This window comes from Ictalurus punctatus, chromosome 21 (genome assembly GCF_001660625.3).
Source record: "Ictalurus punctatus breed USDA103 chromosome 21, Coco_2.0, whole genome shotgun sequence".
NCBI classification, from domain to species: Eukaryota; Metazoa; Chordata; class Actinopteri; order Siluriformes; family Ictaluridae; genus Ictalurus; species Ictalurus punctatus.
Genome location: NC_030436.2, coordinates 21267975 through 21287974, shown reverse-complemented (window position 1 = coordinate 21287974; position 20000 = coordinate 21267975). Strand labels below are relative to the sequence as shown.

Genomic DNA, 20000 nt, shown 5'->3' with positions numbered 1-20000 from the left:
CTCGCACCCCGAATCTGTTCCCCATCAGTTACGGTCAAAGGGGGAGGTGTGGCTTTGTGACATATACACACACACACACACACACACACACACACACACACACAGATGATAATTTAACCTAAAATAACTATAACTTCCACCTGACAGTGTGCTCCCTACTAATTAGTAGGCTCCTCCTATCTTCTGTAAGATCACTATTAAAAGCTGTTTGTATCCTTCTGAGTGTGTGTGTGTGTGAGTGTGAGTGTGTGTGTGAGTGTGTGTGTGTGTGTGTGTGTGAGTGTGAGTGTGTGTGAGAGAGAGAGAGACCCGCTTTAACTCACCGCGTGCTGTGGTTTTAAACCCCTCAGTCTGGTTCAGGTGTGCGCGAGCTGACGGAGGTCCGATGAGTGTGTGCCTCTACTTGACACACACATCTACAGAAACCACAGCGCGTAGGGGGCGTGGTGTATGCGCTACAGCGCCCACTCGGGGGCGTGGCCTGTAATTAACCCCGCCTGTTTGTTCATCCTGCTTTAGATAAGAGCGAAGATTAGAGTAAAGCTTATTTATTTACTCATTGTTTGTTTATTTATTCAGTCAAGTGCAGATTTACCAGTCTACTGTGTCACAAGCCAGCTTTGCAGAAACCTTTGCAGATGTAGATTCAGTCTAAACAGACAGATGGATAGATGCTATTTTTTGATCCCCAGGTGGAACTTTGGGAATAATAATAATAATAATAATAATAATAATAATAATAATAATAATAATAATGTACATTAGTTGAAAGCAGGGGAATGAGCCCCAGTAAAATGTTGCTGATAAATCATTATGTGATGGCAGATTACAGTAGATCTGTCTGTAGGCTTTCCACTTCACTGAACTTTATCATTTACATCATTTGAATGATTTAAAACATGAAGGCTGAAGTGAAACCATCCTGCACATCCTCTTCAATCATAAGCCCCGCCCCCCGCGCGGTGCTCCTCCTCCCTTCATTCATCCCCATGGAAACCTCGAGCTGCAGCCAGATGATCATGTATCATACACCGCTGTAGGTGAGGAGAGGAAATGACCAGACTAACACTGATCTCAGTGGTAATGTGTAGTGTGTGAATTTAGATTGAGTTGGATCAGGACATCCGGTTTTGCAGATCTAATTTACTTGGCACAGACATGATCTATAAAACATTAGCTCGTTAGCTGCTAAATGAATGCTTGCTTATCTCTTCCAAGTTGGCATTCTCCCACGAGCTTTTTGAAATGATTTGGGTTAGATTGTATAGTTTACTCACATCGTACACACCTGCTTTCATTTCCAAGAGATCCTGCAGACTCTGGTGAGATGTTTCAGGTGTGTGATGAGGGATGGAGATGAACTCTGCAGGACAGTGCAGTGGCCCTCAGGAGCAGAATCACACAGCCCTGGTCCAGAAGCTAATTTCACAGTTTCAGGCCTCTTCCAGGATATTGTCTGGTGTTTGTGTAAATAAACATAATGAATTAGTTTTTGGGGCTCTGATGGCTGAGGATTGGAGAAGGTGGATTTTAAATGTAATGAAAATGTTGATATATTTATTGTTTTATATATTTCATGTCACTTCTGTGTTATTGGGATGGGATTTCAGGTCCCCACTTTGTATTTCAAAAAATCATTTCTTCTCTTGTGGTTTTGAACCGAGTGTATAACTGTGTGTGTTTATTTCAGGAATTTGAATAGAAATTAGACATGGTCAAGTATCAAATACAATATAAACTTGCAGTGATGAAGTTAATGTTGTTAGTAATTGTTTAAAATGATCACGGTGAAGCACAGCTCCAAGGTGGAAAAATATGGAGTTTATCATCAACCAAACAGCAACCAGTTCTGATACATAAACAAGTTTACACTTTTAATATGTGTTACATAATATGATGTAAGTAAATAAATAAATGGGCGCACGGTGGCTTTTTCCCGCCGGGGCCCTGTGTGTGCGGAGTTTGCATGTTCTCTCTGTGCTGCGGGGGTTTCCTCTGAGTACTCAGGTTTCCTCCCCCAGTCCAAACACATGCATGGTAGGCTTTTTGGCTAAATTTGTATAAATTGTCAGTAGTGTATGAATGGGTGTGTGTGTGTGTGTGTGTGTGTGTGTGTGTGTATGTGTGTGTGATTGTGTGCCCTGCGATGGATTGGCACCCTGTCCAGGGTGTACCCCGCCTTGTGCCCGATGCTCCCTGGGATAGGCTCCAGGTTCCCCGTGACCCTAGAAGATGGATGGATGGATGGTAAATAAATAAATTAATACTACTCCCAAAGTCACTGGCATTGAATGCATTGGTCCTGTACTTCAGTAAGATTTTTTGGGAGGCCTGTACCCCAGTACTGATCCAACTTTACAAACACACCATGGTTGAAAGTGTGCATTATTTATTAAACTAAGCGTGAAACACCTTTATACCAAATCAATGCTCATTTTCGGGGTCTTAAAGAATCCCTCTGTGTGTGTGTGTGTGTGTGTGTGTGTGTGTGTGTGTGTGTGTGTGTGTGTGTGTGTGAACTTTCACATGTTCTCCCCATGTCCTTGTGGGTTCCTCTGGGTTCTCCAGGTTCTCCTGTTTCCTCACACAATCCTGATGGTTCGATGGATACTCTGCAGTGTGTATAATCTCTTTGCATGTGACAAATAAAACACACTCTGGATCCACCGTGACCCAAACCTTAACTCATAACCGAACCGAATCTTATTCTCCAGTGAAGTCTCAGCTGTAGCCCCTGTGTGACTGCACTGACAATAACACTGAGGAGGTGTACTACGCTCATCTACTCATCTATACTGAAGCAACAGCGCCACCTGCTGGCCTTCCATTTCTGACTTGCTTTACTGTCTTAGAAAGTTTGGTATGGGTAGTACTATATTTACTAAAGTAGTTCCTAATAACACTTTTTAAATTCTTTAAAATGCAGTGAGGATAATATACACAGGTTTTCAGACTCGGTGGGAGTGTAATCAGTAAATCAGAGCTGATTCAGAGAGAGAGAGAGAGAGAGAGAGAGAGAGAGAGAGAGAGAGAGAGAGAGTGTGTGTGAGTGAGTGAGAGAGCGAGTGTACGTGTGTATGTGTGTGTTTGCGCGTGCGTGCGTGCGTCTGTGTGTGTGTGTGTGTGTGTCCTGAATATGCGAGGTCCGTTATGACTCGTTTTACTCATTCGGTTCTTTTGAACGATTCTCTGAAATATGATACATTTTATTCGACTCTCAGAAAAGCATCTAGAAATAATGGTTTAGTTTTTTATTTCGGGTCATGCTTTACACTAACTTACATTTATGCTTTCATTCTGTAATTTTATTTACATAACAACAATTATCTTTAATCATATAAGATAGAGCACTTTCATTTGTGTCAATAGTAAAACTAAACACAGAGTGTACTGGTCTCAAACCAGTTCAATTACCAACCAGGTATGATACATAACACTGCGATGTATAACACCGCAGTATATAACAATGCGATATATAACACTACGGTATATAACACTACGGTATATAACACTGTGGTATATAACACTGCGATATATAACACTGCGGTATATAACACTGCGGTATATAACACTGCGGTATCTAACACTGCGGTATATAACACTGCGGTATCTAACACTGCGATATATAACACTGCGGTATATAACACTGCGGTATATAACACTGCGGTATATAACACTGGCATATAACACTGTGGTATATAACACTGCGGTATATAACACTGCGGTATATAACACTGCGGTATCTAACACTGCGGTATATAACACTGCGGTATATAACACTGGCATATAACACTGTGGTATATAACACTGCGGTATATAACACTGCGGTATATAACACTGCGGTATCTAACACTGCGATATATAACACTGCGGTATATAACACTGCGGTATATAACACTGCGGTATCTAACACTGCGGTATGTAACACTGCGGTATGTAACACTGCGGTATCTAACACTGCGGTATCTAACACTGCGGTATATAACACTGCGGTATATAACACTGCGGTATGTAACACTGCGGTATGTAACACTGCGGTATGTAACACTGCGGTATATAACACTGCGGTATATAACACTGGCATATAACACTGTGGTATATAACACTGGCATATAACACTGTGGTATATAACACTGCGGTATATAACACTGTGGTATATAACACTGGCATATAACACTGTGGTATATAACACTGCGGTATATAAGACTGCGGTATATAAGACTGCGGTATATAACACTGCGGTATATAACACTGCGGTATATAACACTGCGGTATATAACACTGCGGTATATAACACTGCGGTATATAACACTGCGGTATATAACACTGGCATATAACACTGTGGTATATAACACTGGCATATAACACTGTGGTATATAACACTGCGGTATATAACACTGCGGTATATAACACTGGCATATAACACTGTGGTATATAAGACTGCGGTATATAAGACTGCGGTATATAACACTGCGGTATATAACACTGCGGTATATAACACTATGGTATATAACACTGGCATATAACACTGCGATATATAACACTGCGGTATATAACACTGCGATATATAACACTGCGATATATAACACTGCGGTATATAACACTGCGGTATATAAGACTGCGGTATATAACACTGCGATATATAACACTGCGGTATATAGCACTGCGGTATATAAGACTGCGGTATATAAGACTGCGGTATATAACACTGCGGTATATAACACTGCGGTATATAAGACTGCGGTATCTAACACTGCGGTATATAACACTGCGGTATATAACACTGCGGTATATAAGACTGCGGTATATAAGACTGCGGTATATAACACTGCGGTATATAACACTGCGGTATATAACACTGCGGTATCTAACACTGCGGTATATAACACTGCGGTATATAAGACTGCGGTATATAACACTGCGATATATAACACTACGGTATATAACACTGCGGTATATAGCACTGCGGTATATAGCACTGCGGTATATAAGACTGCGGTATATAACACAGTGGTATATAACACTGTGGTATATAACTCCAGAGGCTCTGTTGTCGATCAAATTTGGGAGCGAACCGATTCACTCAGAGAGTTGTTTATAAAATAACCGATTCGCGCATCAATAGTTCAGGGATGACGCAAGATCCGGGTTGGAGGAGAGAGAGACCGAGAGAAAACAGCGCCACGTCGGCAAAGAGAGAGAGAGAGAGAGAGAGAGACTCCCGAGTGTTTAATGGAATAACTCGGTGAGTCGGTTTAGATGAATCGGACGGACTGCACGCTGACCCTCAGAGGATCCGCTCCATAAAGCTGCAGGAACTATGGTGAAGGTAAAAAGTGATTTCTCTGAACTTCTGCTTTCCTCAGACCTAAAGGTACCGCGGGTTTAAACTGATCCTCTGTTACAGGAACAAATCAGTGATGATTAGACACTTTATTCAATCTACAGCTGAAGTTTAGTACATGATGCATCTCTGAATAACAACAACAACAACAACAACAACAAATCCTGAATGAAAAGAGTGGGATTTTTTCTTTTTTAAACTATGATGTGTTTTCTTGTTGTATTGGACATTAGCTTAATCAGGGGCTAATATATATACACATATATATATACACATATATATAAAATTATATTATATATATATATATATATATATATATATATATATATATATATATATATATATATAACATATAAAAACTGTAATAGAACATTATGTAGTTAATTATTTATTTAACTTATTTACTATTTAAATGAAAATTATTATAGTTAAGTCACGTTCTTCATCTGAAGCAGGCAGGTTTAATTTTCTATTCTTGTGTATTTAAAATCGACTTGTTTTCTCTCCACAATATATTAATATATTTATACACTGGGAATGATTCACTCAAATCATTCCCAGTGTATAAATATATCAAAATAAAACTAAACACACACACAAACACACTGAGGTTATGGTGAGAGCAGGACAGTGTTATTCGGCTGTGTTTTATCCAGGAAGAGTGTCCCTAGGTAGGCAGCGGGTATGCAGAGAAATGAAACTATCCCGTGGGGAACAGCAGTGTAAGGCGGATGTCTCCTAAACAGCCCTTACAGAGCAGAACAGCAGCCTTGGTTCTAGAACTTTCTCTCTGTCTTTATCAACTCCAGAGAATTCTTCTGTAAAAAGTTTCGTGTGTCGAAGTGAACCAATCAGTATCGAGATCCAGCACCAGCTGATAAAACACTACCGGTATAAAACTGTGGATTTAATGTGTTTGATAAAGCGATGATAAGATGAACAGAATCAGGAAACTTTAGAGAAGTGAGAAGAGCCTGAGCAGCTTGTTCTGTTTCCATGGTTACAGCAATGGGTACTATTCGTGGACGTGGCTTTAGGATCATGTGTAGTGCAGTGGAGTTTATACCAAAAAGTTTGCGAACAATACTGTCACAACATCATTACATTAACCAACATGTGTGTGTGTGTGTGTGTGTGTGTGTGCACGCAGAGTGTAAACAGTGAGGCGCAGCACAGCGTCAGTGCACTAGAGCGAGACACACATGAACCTGGGACCGAAAATACCACAGGTAACTCACACACACTCACACACACACACTCATACACACACAGAGTTATAAATAAGCTGTTTAGGGTTGAGCAATCTGTAGAGCAGTGTTATTGCTGTGTGTGTCGGGGCACTGACTGTTGCTCGGAGACACACACACACACACACACGCACAGTTCCCCTGGAGTTGCTGTGTTTGTGTTAAAGGGTTAATGATGCAATACACTCGATGTGTTTATAATAATGCTGACACTGATGTGGAACTTTAATAATAGATCATTAGATAAATGATGAAATGACTTGCTGTGCTTACCACACACACACACACACACACACACACACACACAGTAAGCTGGTTCTCTGGCTGTTGCAGATGACAGTAAGGAGCGTGTTGCCACGGCACCCGGAGTCCTGTGGCGTGTCACCGGGGGTGTCTTCAATGTCACCAAGGGTGTCGTCGGGGCAACCGTAGGAGGAGTCACCTGGTTGGGCGGGAAAGGCCTGGAGATCACCAAATCGGCCGTCGGCGCCGTGCCTTCTGTGGGTGTCGGACTAGTGAAGGGCGGAGTCTTGGCAGTCACAGGGGGCGTGTCCACGGTGGCCAGTAAAGTTCCATTTACAGGCAAGAGGAAGGACAAAGCGGAGTGAGGACGAAGGCGAGGAGAAACGATGGACTGAGACGTGCAGGACAAACACTAAATCTGTGTTACTTCACCCACACAGACGTTATCGCTTCATTATTTTTATTCTTTCTGACTTTGAGCTTTAACATGCTGGTGTTGTTTCACTTCCTGTTACTGACAGAGTCTGTCTGTGAAGAGTGTGTGTGTGTGTGTGTGTGTGTGTGTGTGTTCAGGTTGGATGTTGCTGTCTCTTCCAGACTGTAATAAATCTTTAAATGACTTTAATAGAAACATTTCTCTGGAGTTTTATGATTTTTAAACTAATTGACTTTATTTATTATTATTATTATTATTATTACATTTCTGTTTCTGTAGAACCCTGTTCTGGTGTGTAGAACCCTGTGTGGTTTATGACAGTGATGTTCTTCAGAAAATAATCTGTATTTTTAGGTGTTTTTTTCCTGTGTTCACGTCCTGTGAGGAAACTCCACATGAACATTTCACTCCTGAGACGTTTTCTACCTCACACACACTAATTTCCTCTGAGATCACAAGTCGTGATGTAGTACTGGCATTTTTCAATATTATGGCTGAACTGCTGTTATCGCTGGATGCTAAGTGTAACGACTGTGTTGTTTTAGTCATTCTGAGACTTTTTTAAAGTAATTGATCACAGACCTGAGGGCGATGTTGATGTTGTGGGTGGTTCTGTGTTGTTTCCACTCTCACCGTGTATTTACTGTCTGTATAAAAGACTATACGCTAAATCATTAGCCTAGTTTTTGATACCTTTTCGCTGATTCCAGAACAGGTCACTGGAAATTCACACTAAATCTACTCCTATAGCATGGTGGCTAAGTAACATTAGTGCCTGGGATAACTCCCTGCAGCCCATGATTTTAAAACGTAATATTTGAGTGACCACACCGGGGAAATGCACCAAACTGTAATCACGTTATCTATCCTGTAGGACAGGGGTATCCAATCTTATCCAGAAAGGGCCAGTGTGGGTGCAAGTTTTCATTCCAACCAAGCAGGAGCCACACCTGAGTCTATTGAAAGCCAAGATCACCTGATTAAACAGGTGGAATCAAGTGTGTTCATGCTTGGTTGGAATGAAAACCTGCAGCCACACCGGCCCTTTGCGGATAAGATTGGACGCCCCTGCTGTAGGAGATCCAAACACAGCAGAAACTCTCCCATCTACATCAGTAGGACTGAAGTAGGGCATGTCTCCAGCTTGTTCCTGGGTGTTCACATCTATGAGGATCTGTCCTGGCACCATAACACTTCAGTCCTTCAGGAGGAGATACAGGAACACTGTTGTGGAAAATCACCTTTGCAAAAATAAAACCTCTCTGAGTCAAGGGGTTCTAGATGTTAAAAATGACTTTTTATTGAAAGATCACAAAAGCCGAGATGTCTGCAGATCATCTGACAATCGGTGCTCCTGCTTTCATACAGTACTAAAACATTCATCTCATTTCTGTCAGCTCGACCCAATCCTGTTTCTTTCCTCGTATCTTCTCTATAACTGAGGCCCCATCTCAGCCAGCTTCATTTTCTTCAAGTTTCTATTTTCCTGATTTGTGTACAGACTCAATATCTCTAAGCAGGTGTAGACAGTGACATTGCTCTGAGAAATGATTAGATCTCATTTTGATTTCTTGCATGTACCATTTGCTTTTGAAAATATACCATACTAACACACACACACACACACACAAAAGTACAGGTAGGTGTAGGTGTGTGTGTACGGAAGCTTTTATAAGCCTGAGGGGGTTTTGTGCACACGTACATTGTCACTCTGGATTCCGTGCAGTTTTATAAATGAGGCTCCATGTGTCGAAAAACTTGTGGTAAATAGTATGTTAGGACGTTAAATAAGGACATTGTTGCTGTTATTTTATAACCATGAGCTTTAGTTTTTACTTGTACGGCTGAATATTATGATTAATTCAGTATTTTGTGTATTACATATACATATATAGGTTTTCTCGTTGATCCGTCCGCATTTCCGCTCAGGCACTTTCACGGACACTCTGTTTTGGGGTCCTTCGCTGAAGTCGCGCGCCAGTCGCGCTCTCGTCTCCGACCATTTTGAATGATTTAAAAAAAAAAAAAAAAAAAAAAAAACTGTTTGCGGCTGCTTTTTTTTTTATTCCGTTACGGTTTCGATAAGTGATTATATATAAATATTTATTCGTTTTTGCTGTTTTGTTTGTAGATACAAAGCAGCGATGAATCTTGAATTGCTCGGTGAGTGTGTCTCGCGCTGCATTTCCCCTTTCAGAGAATGTTTTATATGTGTGCTAGCTAACCGAGCTAAACTAGCGATAGCCTAGCGATATATTTTTTTCCTTACACCTGGATTCGGACAGGCCCCGCCTCCTGCACCTTCATTGGCTGGTTTCACGGTTCAGCGCTCAGATTCCGTGGTAATCTGAATATCAGCCAATTATAGGACAGGAGGCGGGATTTTTGTAGCCAATCCTAGAAAAGAAGGCGGGATTTTCCGAAATGCGGGTGGGAAATAATTTATCTACGTGCTCCAATTTATTGCCTTGTTTGTAAACAGATGGAAATGATCTTAAACATCAATGAAAACATTTATTTAGAGATAAGTGTGAAAAGTTACCAGAGCAGTGCTGATCAGTTCATTAAATAATTCTGTACCTGTGTTCTGTAAATATATCTGTGCCTGAACATTTCCTCCGACTGAAAAGTGCATTTTTAAAACAGCTGTTTAATACTAATTAAGTTTAATTTATATGCGTCATTATTTCACATCAAAGTGGATTCACAACTTTATTCCACCAGTACAGAAAAAATATGTTGTGTGTTTTTGTGTTGCAGAGTCGTTCGGGCAGAACTACCCCGAGGTAAGGAGTGTGACCTGAGCTGAGGTCTTCACCTGCATTTGTGGTGTTGATCAGACGTGTTGATCAGTGTATGAGTGGGACGTGTGTAACAGGTTACTCACTCGTCTCCTCAGTGATGAAGGTCTGATCAGAGCAGGGTTTGGAGAGGAACAGCAGGTCTTTGGGGCTGTAACGTTGTGGGAGCAGGATGGAGAGAAACGTGACGCGGTCGGACAGGATCCGAACGCAAATAAGATCATGGAGTGGCTTCTGTATGCTAGGAACTGACCCGGGAACCATGTGTAGATTTCACACTGAACACCACGTGTTAATTATCTACACAGAGGAACGTGCTGGATAGTTCAGGGTGTAAGAGTAGCATGGAAGCTGAAACCCTGCTGAGTTAAAGACTGCAGAGAGCTCTGTACACACTGCAGTGTTTATTAGTCACGTGTGTTTAGTTGTGTTGAGTACACACTGCAGTGTTTATTAGTCACGTGTGTTTAGTTGTGTTGAGTACGCACTGCAGTGTTTATTAGTCACGTGTGTTTAGTTGTGTTGAGTACGCACTGCAGTGTTTATTAGTCACGTGTGTTTAGTTGTGTTGAGTACGCACTGCAGTGTTTATTAGTCACGTGTGTTTAGTTCATCATCATGGTGGTGGTGGTGATGATGAGTGTTCATTGGTAGCGTTTTTGTTGACTGTTTAGTCGTGCTGTTTGTCAGTGTCTTGTTAATGTGTGTGTGTGTGTGTGTGACGGGATGTTTAACAGGAAGCGGACGGTACGCTGGACTGTATCAGCATGGCTCTGACCTGCACCTTTAACCGCTGGGGGACGCTGCTCGCTGTCGGCTGTAACGATGGACGCATCGTCATCTGGGACTTCCTCACACGCGGCATCGCCAAGATCATCAGCGCACACATCCACCCTGTCTGCTCACTCTGGTGTGTGTGTGTGTGTGTGTGTGTGTGTGTGTTAGAGATGTCACGATACCAAAAATCTAGTAGTCGGTACTGATACTACCAAAAGTACACGATACTCCATACCAGAGTCGATACCACGGTGTGGTATAAAAGTGTAAAAATGAAATTAAAAACTCTCCTGGACATACCTGCACACTAGTCGCTTTTCAGCGAAATTCGCCGTTTTGAAACAAAATATGTCATTTACGTGAATCGTGTAGATCCACAGAGTTTTTTTTGGTGGGGGTAGAAACTGGAAGCACAATAAGGGCCCGTTCTCTTATTCATTATAATACATGTAGACGCGCTCATGCTGTGCGACGTGCTCATTTTTCAAGATGGAAAATCCCAACTTTTCAGAATTTCGCAAGTGCACCGCAGGTCATGTGACAAGAACCCACCAATCAGCTTCACCCTTTCTCTTTGTCCACTCTGAACTAGGCTTTGAATCTCACGGAGCGGTTGGATTAGTTGGTGAAATTCTCCGGGTTTTCTACGTGATTGAAGGGTGGGGTGCGCCCAAGCACAAGGTTTTTTTCTCTCTTCTCCATAAATAAACCTAGTAGCAGAGCTTCTGCAAGGGATTTGGGGTGCTGTAAATCCATCCTGTGCTAAAACTTCCTCGTTGCTTAGCAACAGCAGACTCCATGGGAGCGCAAGCGTTTTTCATGCGTTTTAGGCGCTAAATGTGAATCGGAAATCTGCTAATTTCCCATACACTGGAGTGAGACCACAGACGTCTCTCGAGGTGTCGCGACCTTTTTCCCAATACATCTTTGGTGCGGCGCCTCGTGATATGTTTTTTCCCTAACGTTACCCCATCAAACTTTTCCCAACCTGTTGGTCTGCTTGTTAGCACGTAAGCCAACGTCAGTCAGTTTTGCTGAGTTTAAAACTCTCACTGCATCCGTATTTCTGTCTGATTTTAACGTCTGTCGTTATAGAAAGTTTTCTAGGGGAATAAAAACAAACACGTAATGAAAAAGACCCTCTGTGTTTTAATCAGTGATCGTGTTGACCATGGTTATGTGTTAACATGCTCAGTATTTGCTAATGTATTTAATTTAGAGATGTAAAATTTATGAAACCTTTTTTTCTTCAAAGTCGTGAAACAACAGTTGGGTTTTTAATATTTGTGTATGAGCTTCACCTTGGTCTTATACACTGAGATTTTATATATATATATATATATAATCCATCCATCTTCTATACCGCTTGTCCTTCAGGGTAACGGGAAACCTGGAGCCTATCCCAGGGAGCATGGGGCACAAGGCGGGGTACACCCTGGACAGACTCACACACCCATTCATACACTGCGACACTTTAGACACGCCAGTCAGCCTACCATGCATGGACTGGGGGAAGAAGCCGGAGTACTCGGAGGAAACCCCCGCAGCACGGGGAGAACACGCAGAGATATATATATATATATATATATATATATCTCTCTCACCTTTTTCACCTCTTCTCAGTTTGCAGGTCTGCTGGAGGACATCCTCCTCTGGCTGATACTGGCAAAAAGAGAGGGGGGTTGGGTATTTCAGTTATCAAACACTGTCTGACAATGAGTGGAGGTGCACTCCTAAACTCTCTCTCACACACACACACACCTTGTACTCCGAATGCAGCATTAGTTTAAATTCACTGATTTGGTGTCAGGACAGAAAGTTTTATTAAAAGCATGAACAATAATTATTAGTGACATGAGGCTACATGTCTCTGACAGGACCCGGGCTGAATGGCGATGATGGAGGAACATTAGGAGGAAGTTTATAACACTGCGATGCGTTAGCGTCGTTAACAATAACAGGCTATCGCTAACATTACATGGAGTGTAACGTTCGCTGGTTTCACGCCACAACGCTGCTGCTTCAACAAACATAATACAGCACCGTCTTTCAGCCGCTTCACCAAATTCCAGGTGTTTCCTCGCTGTGTCTGAAATGAACGATAGCATCGGCCGCACACCGGCTTCACAGCGTCAATTATATGTCCGTTTTTATCCGCCTCGAATGCCAAGTATTTCCATATTCCATACCACTTTTCCTTTCAACCAGTCGGGGGCGGAGCTAAACTTCTGCAGTTTTTCCCCTTGTGCTTGTAGTTCTTCTTCTTCACCACTTGTGGACCGACTAAAACACTTGCGCGTATTTGCTGCCCCCTTCAGGTCCGGAAGAATTGCAACTGTGGTACTTTCATTACAAATGGTACCTATGCTACTCCAGGAAAAACGAGTACTGTCACCTATTAACAGTGTTGGTACCGACTAGGTACCAAATTATCGGTTCTTGTGACATCCCTAGTTTGTATGTATGTGTGTGTGTCTACCGGCACGTTTTGTGATTGATTGATTTAAATACTGATAGTGTGCGTGTGTGTGTTGAGCAGTTGGAGTCGAGATGGACACAAACTGGTCAGTGCGTCCACAGATAACATTGTGTCTCAGTGGGACGTCCTGACCGGAGACTGTGATCAGAGGTTCCGCTTCCCCTCCCCCATCCTCAAACTGCAGTACCACCCCAGAGACGCGTAAGCTCCGCCCACTTCCTGTCTGATCTCATCACTTCTTTCACTTCTATCGCTCTTGTACATCTCAGCCAATCACGAGTTACTGCATGATGACTTGATGGACACTCACAAGTAAGTATGTGTGTGTGTGTGTGTGTGTGTTAGAGACAAGGTGCTGGTGTGTCCAATGAAGTCGGCTCCGGTGCTCCTCACACTGTCAGACTCCAAACATGTGGTCCTTCCGGTGGACGACGACTCGGACCTGAACGTGGTGGCGTCGTTCGACAGGAGGGGCGAATTTATTTACACAGGAAATGCCAAGGGCAAGGTCAGAACACGACCGACACACACGCCCAATGCAGTCAGAACACGGCCAACGCACAGTCCCAACGCGCAGTCAGAACACGCCCAACGCGCAGTCAGAACACGCCCAACGCGCAGTCAGAACACGCCCAACGCGCAGTCAGAAAACGCCCAACGCACACACCCAATGCACAGTCAGAACAACATGCCCAACATACACACCCAACACAGTCAGAACAACATGCCCAACATACACACCCAACACAGTCAGAACAACATGCCCAACATACACACCCAACACAGTCAGAACAACATGCCCAACATACACACCCAACACAGTCAGAACAACATGCCCAACGCACAGTCAGAACACGTCAAAAACTGATCAGAGCCGGTCTCGCTGTAGGGGAGATGTTGGGGAGATGTATGAGAGATGTTGGGGAGATGTATGAGAGATGTTGGGGAGATGTATGAGAGATGTTGGGGAGATGTTGGGGAGCTGTATGAGAGATGTAGGGAAGATGTAGGAGACTCCAACCACATCAGTCCAGTAAGGATTATCTGCACACACCGATTCTCTCTCTCACACACACACACACACACACTTGTCTGTTTATCGTGACAGATTTTGGTGTTGAACACGAGCACTCAGGACCTGGTGGCGTCGTTCAGAGTGACTACAGGCACCAGCAACTCCACCGCCATCAAATCCATTGAGTTCGCACGTAAGGGCAGGTGAGTCCACCTAATATCCACCCTGTTATATCCACACACACCCACACACACATACACACACAACCACACACACACTCCCGGACATGTAAGGATATGTATATTGTTAATGTACAGGTTCCTGTGATTTCTCAGCTCTCTTTCTTTATTATCGTGTGTGTGTGTGTGTGTGTGAGTGAGATACAGTTATTCGGGGTTTCACAGATCATTCATACACACGAGCCCCTGAAGGAGGAACAGATTAACCTCTCTCTCCCTCCCTCTGTCTCCCCCCCTCTCTTTCTCCCTCCCTCCTTCCCTCTCTCTCTCTCTCTCCCCCTCTCTCTCTCCCTCCCTCTCTCTATCCCTCTCTCTCTCTCGCTCCCTCTCTCTCTTTCTCTCTCTCTCTCTCCCTCCCTCTGTCTCCCCCCCTCTCTTTCTCCCTCCCTCCCTCCCTCTCTCTCTCTCTCTCTCCCCCTCTCTCTCTCCCTCCCTCTCTCTATCCCTCTCTCTCTCTCGCTCCCTCTCTCTCTTTCTCTCTCTCTCTCTCCCTCCCTCTGTCTCCCCCCCTCTCTTTCTCCCTCCCTCCCTCCCTCTCTCTCTCTCTCTCTCTCCCCCTCTATCTCTCCCTCTCTCTCTCTCCCTCTCTCCCTCTCACCCCCTCTCCCTCTCTCTCCCTCCCCCTCTCTCTCTCCCTCCCTGTCTCTCTCTCACTCTCCCTCTCTCCCTCTCTCTCTCCTCTCCAGCTGTTTCCTGATTAACACAGCAGATCGCATTATCAGAGTGTATGATGGCAGAGAGATTCTGACCTGTGGGAGAGACGGAGAACCAGAACCCATGCAAAAACTACAGGACCTTGTTAACAGGTCTCTCACTCTCTCTCACTCTCTCTCTGTCTCTCTGTCACACACACACATACTCACACGTATGTATACACATATATACACATTATAAAATATATTTCACACACAAACTTGTCTGTCTGATTGTCTCTGACATCATATACTGTGTGTGTGTACAGGACTCCATGGAAGCGGTGCTGTTTCTCGGGTGATGGTGAGTACATTGTGGCAGGTTCAGCTCGTCAGCACGCTCTCTACATCTGGGAGAAAAGCATCGGGAACCTGGTGAAGATCCTCCACGGCACACGGGGAGAGCTTCTGCTGGATGTAGCGGTGAGACACACACGCACACACAGTCTTAGGTGTTCATGTGTCCAGTTGATCCCTTTTGTCCTGACAGGGAAGAGAACTGGAGAGTGTTTAACAGGAACCTTTTTCAGAACTTGAAACATGATTTCTTAAAAAACATTTCTGTTGAAAGGAACAAAAAATTATTAAAATGTTTATAAATGCCTGTTTTATTTCTGCTCTGTCCTGTGTGTGGGTGTGTGTGTGTGTGTGTGTCTGTGTGTGTGTGCGCGTACAGTGGCATCCTGTGCGGCCGATCATCGCCTCCATCTCCAGTGGTGTGGTCTCCATCTGGGCTCAGAACCAAGTGGTGGGTGAAAGCAGTAATCTCTGAACAGCTCTTACTGACTCCCTCCTGAATGGACAGTAGTTTATTATTAGAGGTGAAGGTGTGGTGAAGGTGTGGTGAAGGTGTGGTGAAGGTGTGACTGTTCTACTCTGGGTTTTCTCGGGTTCTGTAGGAGAACTGGAGCGCCTTCGCCCCCGACTTCAAAGAGCTGGATGAGAACGTGGAATACGAGGAGAGAGAATCGGAGTTCGACATCGAGGATGAGGACAAGAGTGAACCAGAACAGACAGGTTACACACACACACACACACACACACATACACACGTTACCGCATGCACAAATCACGTCACTGTGACAATCAAATAAGTTGAAGCCTGAAAAGACCTGAATAACTTAGGTGTGTGTGTGTGTGTGTGTGTGTGTGTGTGTGTGTGTGTGTGTGTGTGTGTTAGGAGCAAATGCTGCTGAGGATGAGGAGGTGGACGTGACCTCTGTTGATCCCATACCAGCCTTCTGTAGCAGGTCAGTAATAATAATAATAATAATAACAATAATAATAATAATAATAATCATCATCATCATAATCATCATCATCATCGCTGCTCTATCTTCACTGCCTGGACCTGTTAGTACTGACAAAAATAGATAATGTGACACTGCACTCTGTAACCATGACAACGCTGTTGCCAACTGTGTGTGTGTGTTAGTGATGAGGAGCTGGAGGACTATAAGGCACTCCTGTATTTACCCATCGCTCCTGAGGTGGAGGATCCTGAGGAGAACCCGTTCGGCCCACCTCCTGATGGTCAAGGCTCCACCCCTGAGGATGGCTCCGCCCACAACACCTCCACAGACAAGAAACAGAGACAGCCGTCCGCTGATGGAGCTCCGCCCAAAAAGAAAGCTCGTACTACAACCATTGAACTGCAGGGCGTCCCCAGTGATGGTGAGAGCATCTCTCCCCCGTCTGTGTCTCTCTCCCTCCCCTGTCTCTCTCTGTCCCTGTCTCTCTCTCCCTGTCTCTGTCCCCCCTGTCTGTGTCTCTCTCCCCCCTGTCTCTCTCTCTTCCTCCCCTGTCTCTCTCTCCCTGTCTCTCTCCCCCCTGTCTCTCTCTCCCTCCCCTGTCTTTTTCTCCCTGTCTCTTTCCCCCCTGTCTGTGTCTCTCTCCCCCCGTCTCTCTCTCTCTCCCTCCCCTGTCTTTCTCTCCCTGTCTCTCTCCCCCCTGTCTCTCTCTCTCCCTCCCCTGTCTCTCTCCCCCCTGTCTCTCTCCCCCCTGTCTCTCTCCCCCCTGTCTCTCTCTCTCTCTCCCTCCCCTGTCTTTCTCTCCCTGTCTCTCAGGTTTGTTAATTGTTCGGTATTTAGTAATGTGATGGTGGTCAGTAATTGACGTTAGATTAAAGTTGATTAAATTCTTCTCTCATTTTAATTCAAACGTCTTGATTGTTTACATCCAGTTCTGCCAAATCTCAATATAGAGAAGAAAGGAGTTTTAAAAAAATAATAATAATAGAATTAAAAAATAGTAATAATAACAAAAATAAGTAAACAGCAGGGGTTTCTGAGCATGTGCAGCTCGGAGATTAATTTGGCTGCAGCAGGTGTGTGACTCCACCCCTAGTAGCACCTGCATTTGGACTCCACCCCCGTAGCACCTGCATTCGGATTGTTTCTGATGGGTTGGAAAACTAGTCAGAGCTTAGAGAACTTTTCCAGGTATTTTTCTCGTGTTCCGGAAGGTTAGGGTGAAGGAGCAAGTGTGTCTCTGTCTCACCCTCATCCTCATCTTCACCCTCATGTTCACCCTCATCTCCATCCTCACCTTCACCTTCACCCTCACTTTCACCTTCATCCTCACCTTCACCCTCATCTTCATCCTCACCCTCATCCTCACTTTCACCCTCATCTTCACCTTCATCCTCACCCTTATCCTCATCTTCATCCTCACCTTCATCCTCACCTTCACCCTCACTTTCACATTCATCCTCATCTTCATCCTCACCCTCATCCTCACTTTCACCCTCATCTTCACCTTCATCCTCACCCTTATCCTCATCTTCCTCACCTTCATCCTCACCTTCACCCTCACTTTCACATTCATCCTCATCTTCATCCTCACCCTCATCCTCACTTTCACCCTCACTTTCACCCTCATCTTCACCCTCACCTTCACCCTCATCCTCACCTTCATCCTCACCCTTATCCTCATCTTCATCCTCACCTTCATCCTCACCTTCACCTTCATCCTCACTTTCACCTTCACCCTCACCCTCGTCTTCACCTTCACCCTCATCCTCACTTTCACCCTCACCTTCACCCTCACCTTCATCCTCACTTTCACCTTCACCCTCATCCTCACTTTCACCTTCACCCTCACCCTCGTCTTCACCTTCACCCTCATCCTCACTTTCACCCTCATCTTCACTTTCACCCTCATCTTCACCTTCCTCCTCACTTTCACCTTCACCCTCACCCTCGTCTTCACCTTCACCCTCATCCTCACTTTCACCCTCATCTTCACCCTCACCCTCATCTTCACCCTCACCTTCATCCTCACTTTCACCTTCACCCTCATCCTCACTTTCACCTTCACCCTCACCCTCGTCTTCACCTTCACCCTCATCTTCACTTTCACCTTCACCCTCACCCTCGTCTTCACCTTCACCCTCATCCTCACTTTCACCCTCATCTTCACTTTCACCCTCATCTTCACCTTCCTCCTCACTTTCACCTTCACCCTCACCCTCGTCTTCACCTTCACCCTCATCCTCACTTTCACCCTCATCTTCACCCTCACCCTCATCTTCACCCTCACCTTCATCTTCACCTTCACCCTCACCTTCATCCTCACCACTCTTACAATCAGTCACACACCCTCCTCCTTAGTCACACACCCTCCTGTGGAAGCCATGTTTGTTTGTGTCTGTCTTTCTCTGTGGCGAGCTCGTGATCACCGAGCTTGGATTGTGTAAGATCTGTCACTGTTCTGTATCTCTGACTCCCTCTCTCTCCCCCTCTCCCTGTCTGTCTCTCGCCCCCCACCCCCGTCTGTCTCTCAGAGGTGCACCCGTTGTTGGGGGTGAAGGGAGATGGGAAGTCGAAGAAGAAGGCGGCTGGCCGTCCGAAGGGATCGAAAGGTAAAGAGAAAGATTCGGCGTTTAGACCCAAACTGTTCGACAGAGAGAGAGACAGAGGGGCGGAGTTGGACGGGCCGGGACTAAAGGGTAAGACTACGCCCAACCTTTGATCCTTGCTACATGCTTGCTTCCAGCCAATGCCTTATCAAGCACAGATGCAAACCCCGCCTCCTGGGCTGAGCTTAAACAAAAATGAAGAACAAGGGCAGTTATGGAATAAGTCTTGTCTCTAAAGCTGAGTTTCTCCACCCTCATTCTGTGTGAAGGGGCGGGTTTTCTCTCCATGTTGGAGTTGCTTTTTCAGAAAAGTTCTAGTAACTTCCTGTGTGAGTGCACTTCCTGTGCCTATTTGCAGTTACTTCCAGCTTGCTCCCTGTCCTTCCTGCTCCGCTCCTGTACCGCTCTCCCTTCACACCTGTGTGTGTGTGTGTGTGTGTGTGTGTGTGTGTGTGTGTGTGTGTGTGTGTGTGTGTGTGTGCGCTTGTGTGTTTGATAGCTCATGATGCTAAATTATGATGTTTTTAACTTGTCAGTGCCTCTCCAATTAATGATGAAATATTGAATCTGATTAATTAGGAAATGAAGGCTAGATGAATAGAAGCTGCTTCTCAGTTCCTCATGGGAACAGACCTGTTTACTCACCGGTTCTGGTTCTACACTCAGACAGACCTGTTCGTGGTTATTAGACTCAATCCTGATCAGAACACTTCTGTCTCACTCACACACACAAACTGCTGATGTAGTGATTTGGGCCTCGCACCTGCCTTATATGTGCTGTGTGTGTGTGTGTGTGTGTGTGTGTGCTGTGTGTGTGTGTGTGTGTGTGTGTGTGTGTGTGTGGTTTTTTCAGGAACCCTCATGGCTT

General features: G+C 44.6%; 3 protein-coding genes across 4 annotated transcripts in view; 2 read left to right on the top strand and 1 right to left on the bottom strand.

Moving 5' to 3' along the window:
- Nucleotides 1-62, bottom strand: part of dennd2db (DENN/MADD domain containing 2Db) — an 11870-nt gene extending 11808 nt beyond the window's left edge. The window contains exon 1 of the mRNA XM_053674208.1: nucleotides 1-62. This exon is cut by the window's left edge and continues 35 nt beyond it. The gene's annotated coding sequence lies outside the window, so the exon portion shown is untranslated.
- A 5106-nt stretch (nucleotides 63-5168) lies between these two features.
- Nucleotides 5169-7465, top strand: zgc:153675 (transmembrane protein 263). Its single transcript, XM_017450575.3, has 3 exons — nucleotides 5169-5329; nucleotides 6495-6573; nucleotides 6925-7465. Exons 1-3 carry the CDS (start codon nucleotides 5321-5323, stop codon nucleotides 7197-7199), a joined length of 363 nt encoding a protein of 120 aa, XP_017306064.1. The 5' UTR covers nucleotides 5169-5320; the 3' UTR covers nucleotides 7200-7465.
- A 1813-nt stretch (nucleotides 7466-9278) lies between these two features.
- The window catches only part of rbbp5 (retinoblastoma binding protein 5), an 11194-nt gene continuing 472 nt past the window's right edge, over nucleotides 9279-20000 (top strand). The window contains exons 1-14 of one of the 2 annotated variants that reach the window (XM_017450573.3): nucleotides 9279-9433; nucleotides 10031-10056; nucleotides 10809-10981; nucleotides 13388-13528; nucleotides 13673-13835; nucleotides 14436-14545; nucleotides 15268-15387; nucleotides 15543-15696; nucleotides 15950-16021; nucleotides 16173-16290; nucleotides 16454-16523; nucleotides 16709-16947; nucleotides 19058-19135; nucleotides 19986-20000. The exon at nucleotides 19986-20000 is cut by the window's right edge and continues 472 nt beyond it. In XM_017450573.3, the coding sequence (XP_017306062.1) occupies nucleotides 9415-9433; nucleotides 10031-10056; nucleotides 10809-10981; nucleotides 13388-13528; nucleotides 13673-13835; nucleotides 14436-14545; nucleotides 15268-15387; nucleotides 15543-15696; nucleotides 15950-16021; nucleotides 16173-16290; nucleotides 16454-16523; nucleotides 16709-16947; nucleotides 19058-19135; nucleotides 19986-20000 (1498 nt within the window). In that variant the 5' untranslated portion in view covers nucleotides 9279-9414. Of the gene's footprint in view, nucleotides 9434-10030; nucleotides 10057-10808; nucleotides 10982-13387; nucleotides 13529-13672; nucleotides 13836-14435; nucleotides 14546-15267; nucleotides 15388-15542; nucleotides 15697-15949; nucleotides 16022-16172; nucleotides 16291-16453; nucleotides 16524-16708; nucleotides 16948-19057; nucleotides 19223-19985 lie in introns of both variants that reach the window. The other variant, XM_017450572.3, reaches the window with a different exon arrangement.

Bases quoted from the DNA above. Each gene is read 5' to 3' on its own strand.
- zgc:153675 (XM_017450575.3), top strand. The intron at 6,574-6,924 runs GTAACTCACACA...TGGCTGTTGCAG, and splicing joins TGGGACCGAAAATACCACAG to ATGACAGTAAGGAGCGTGTT.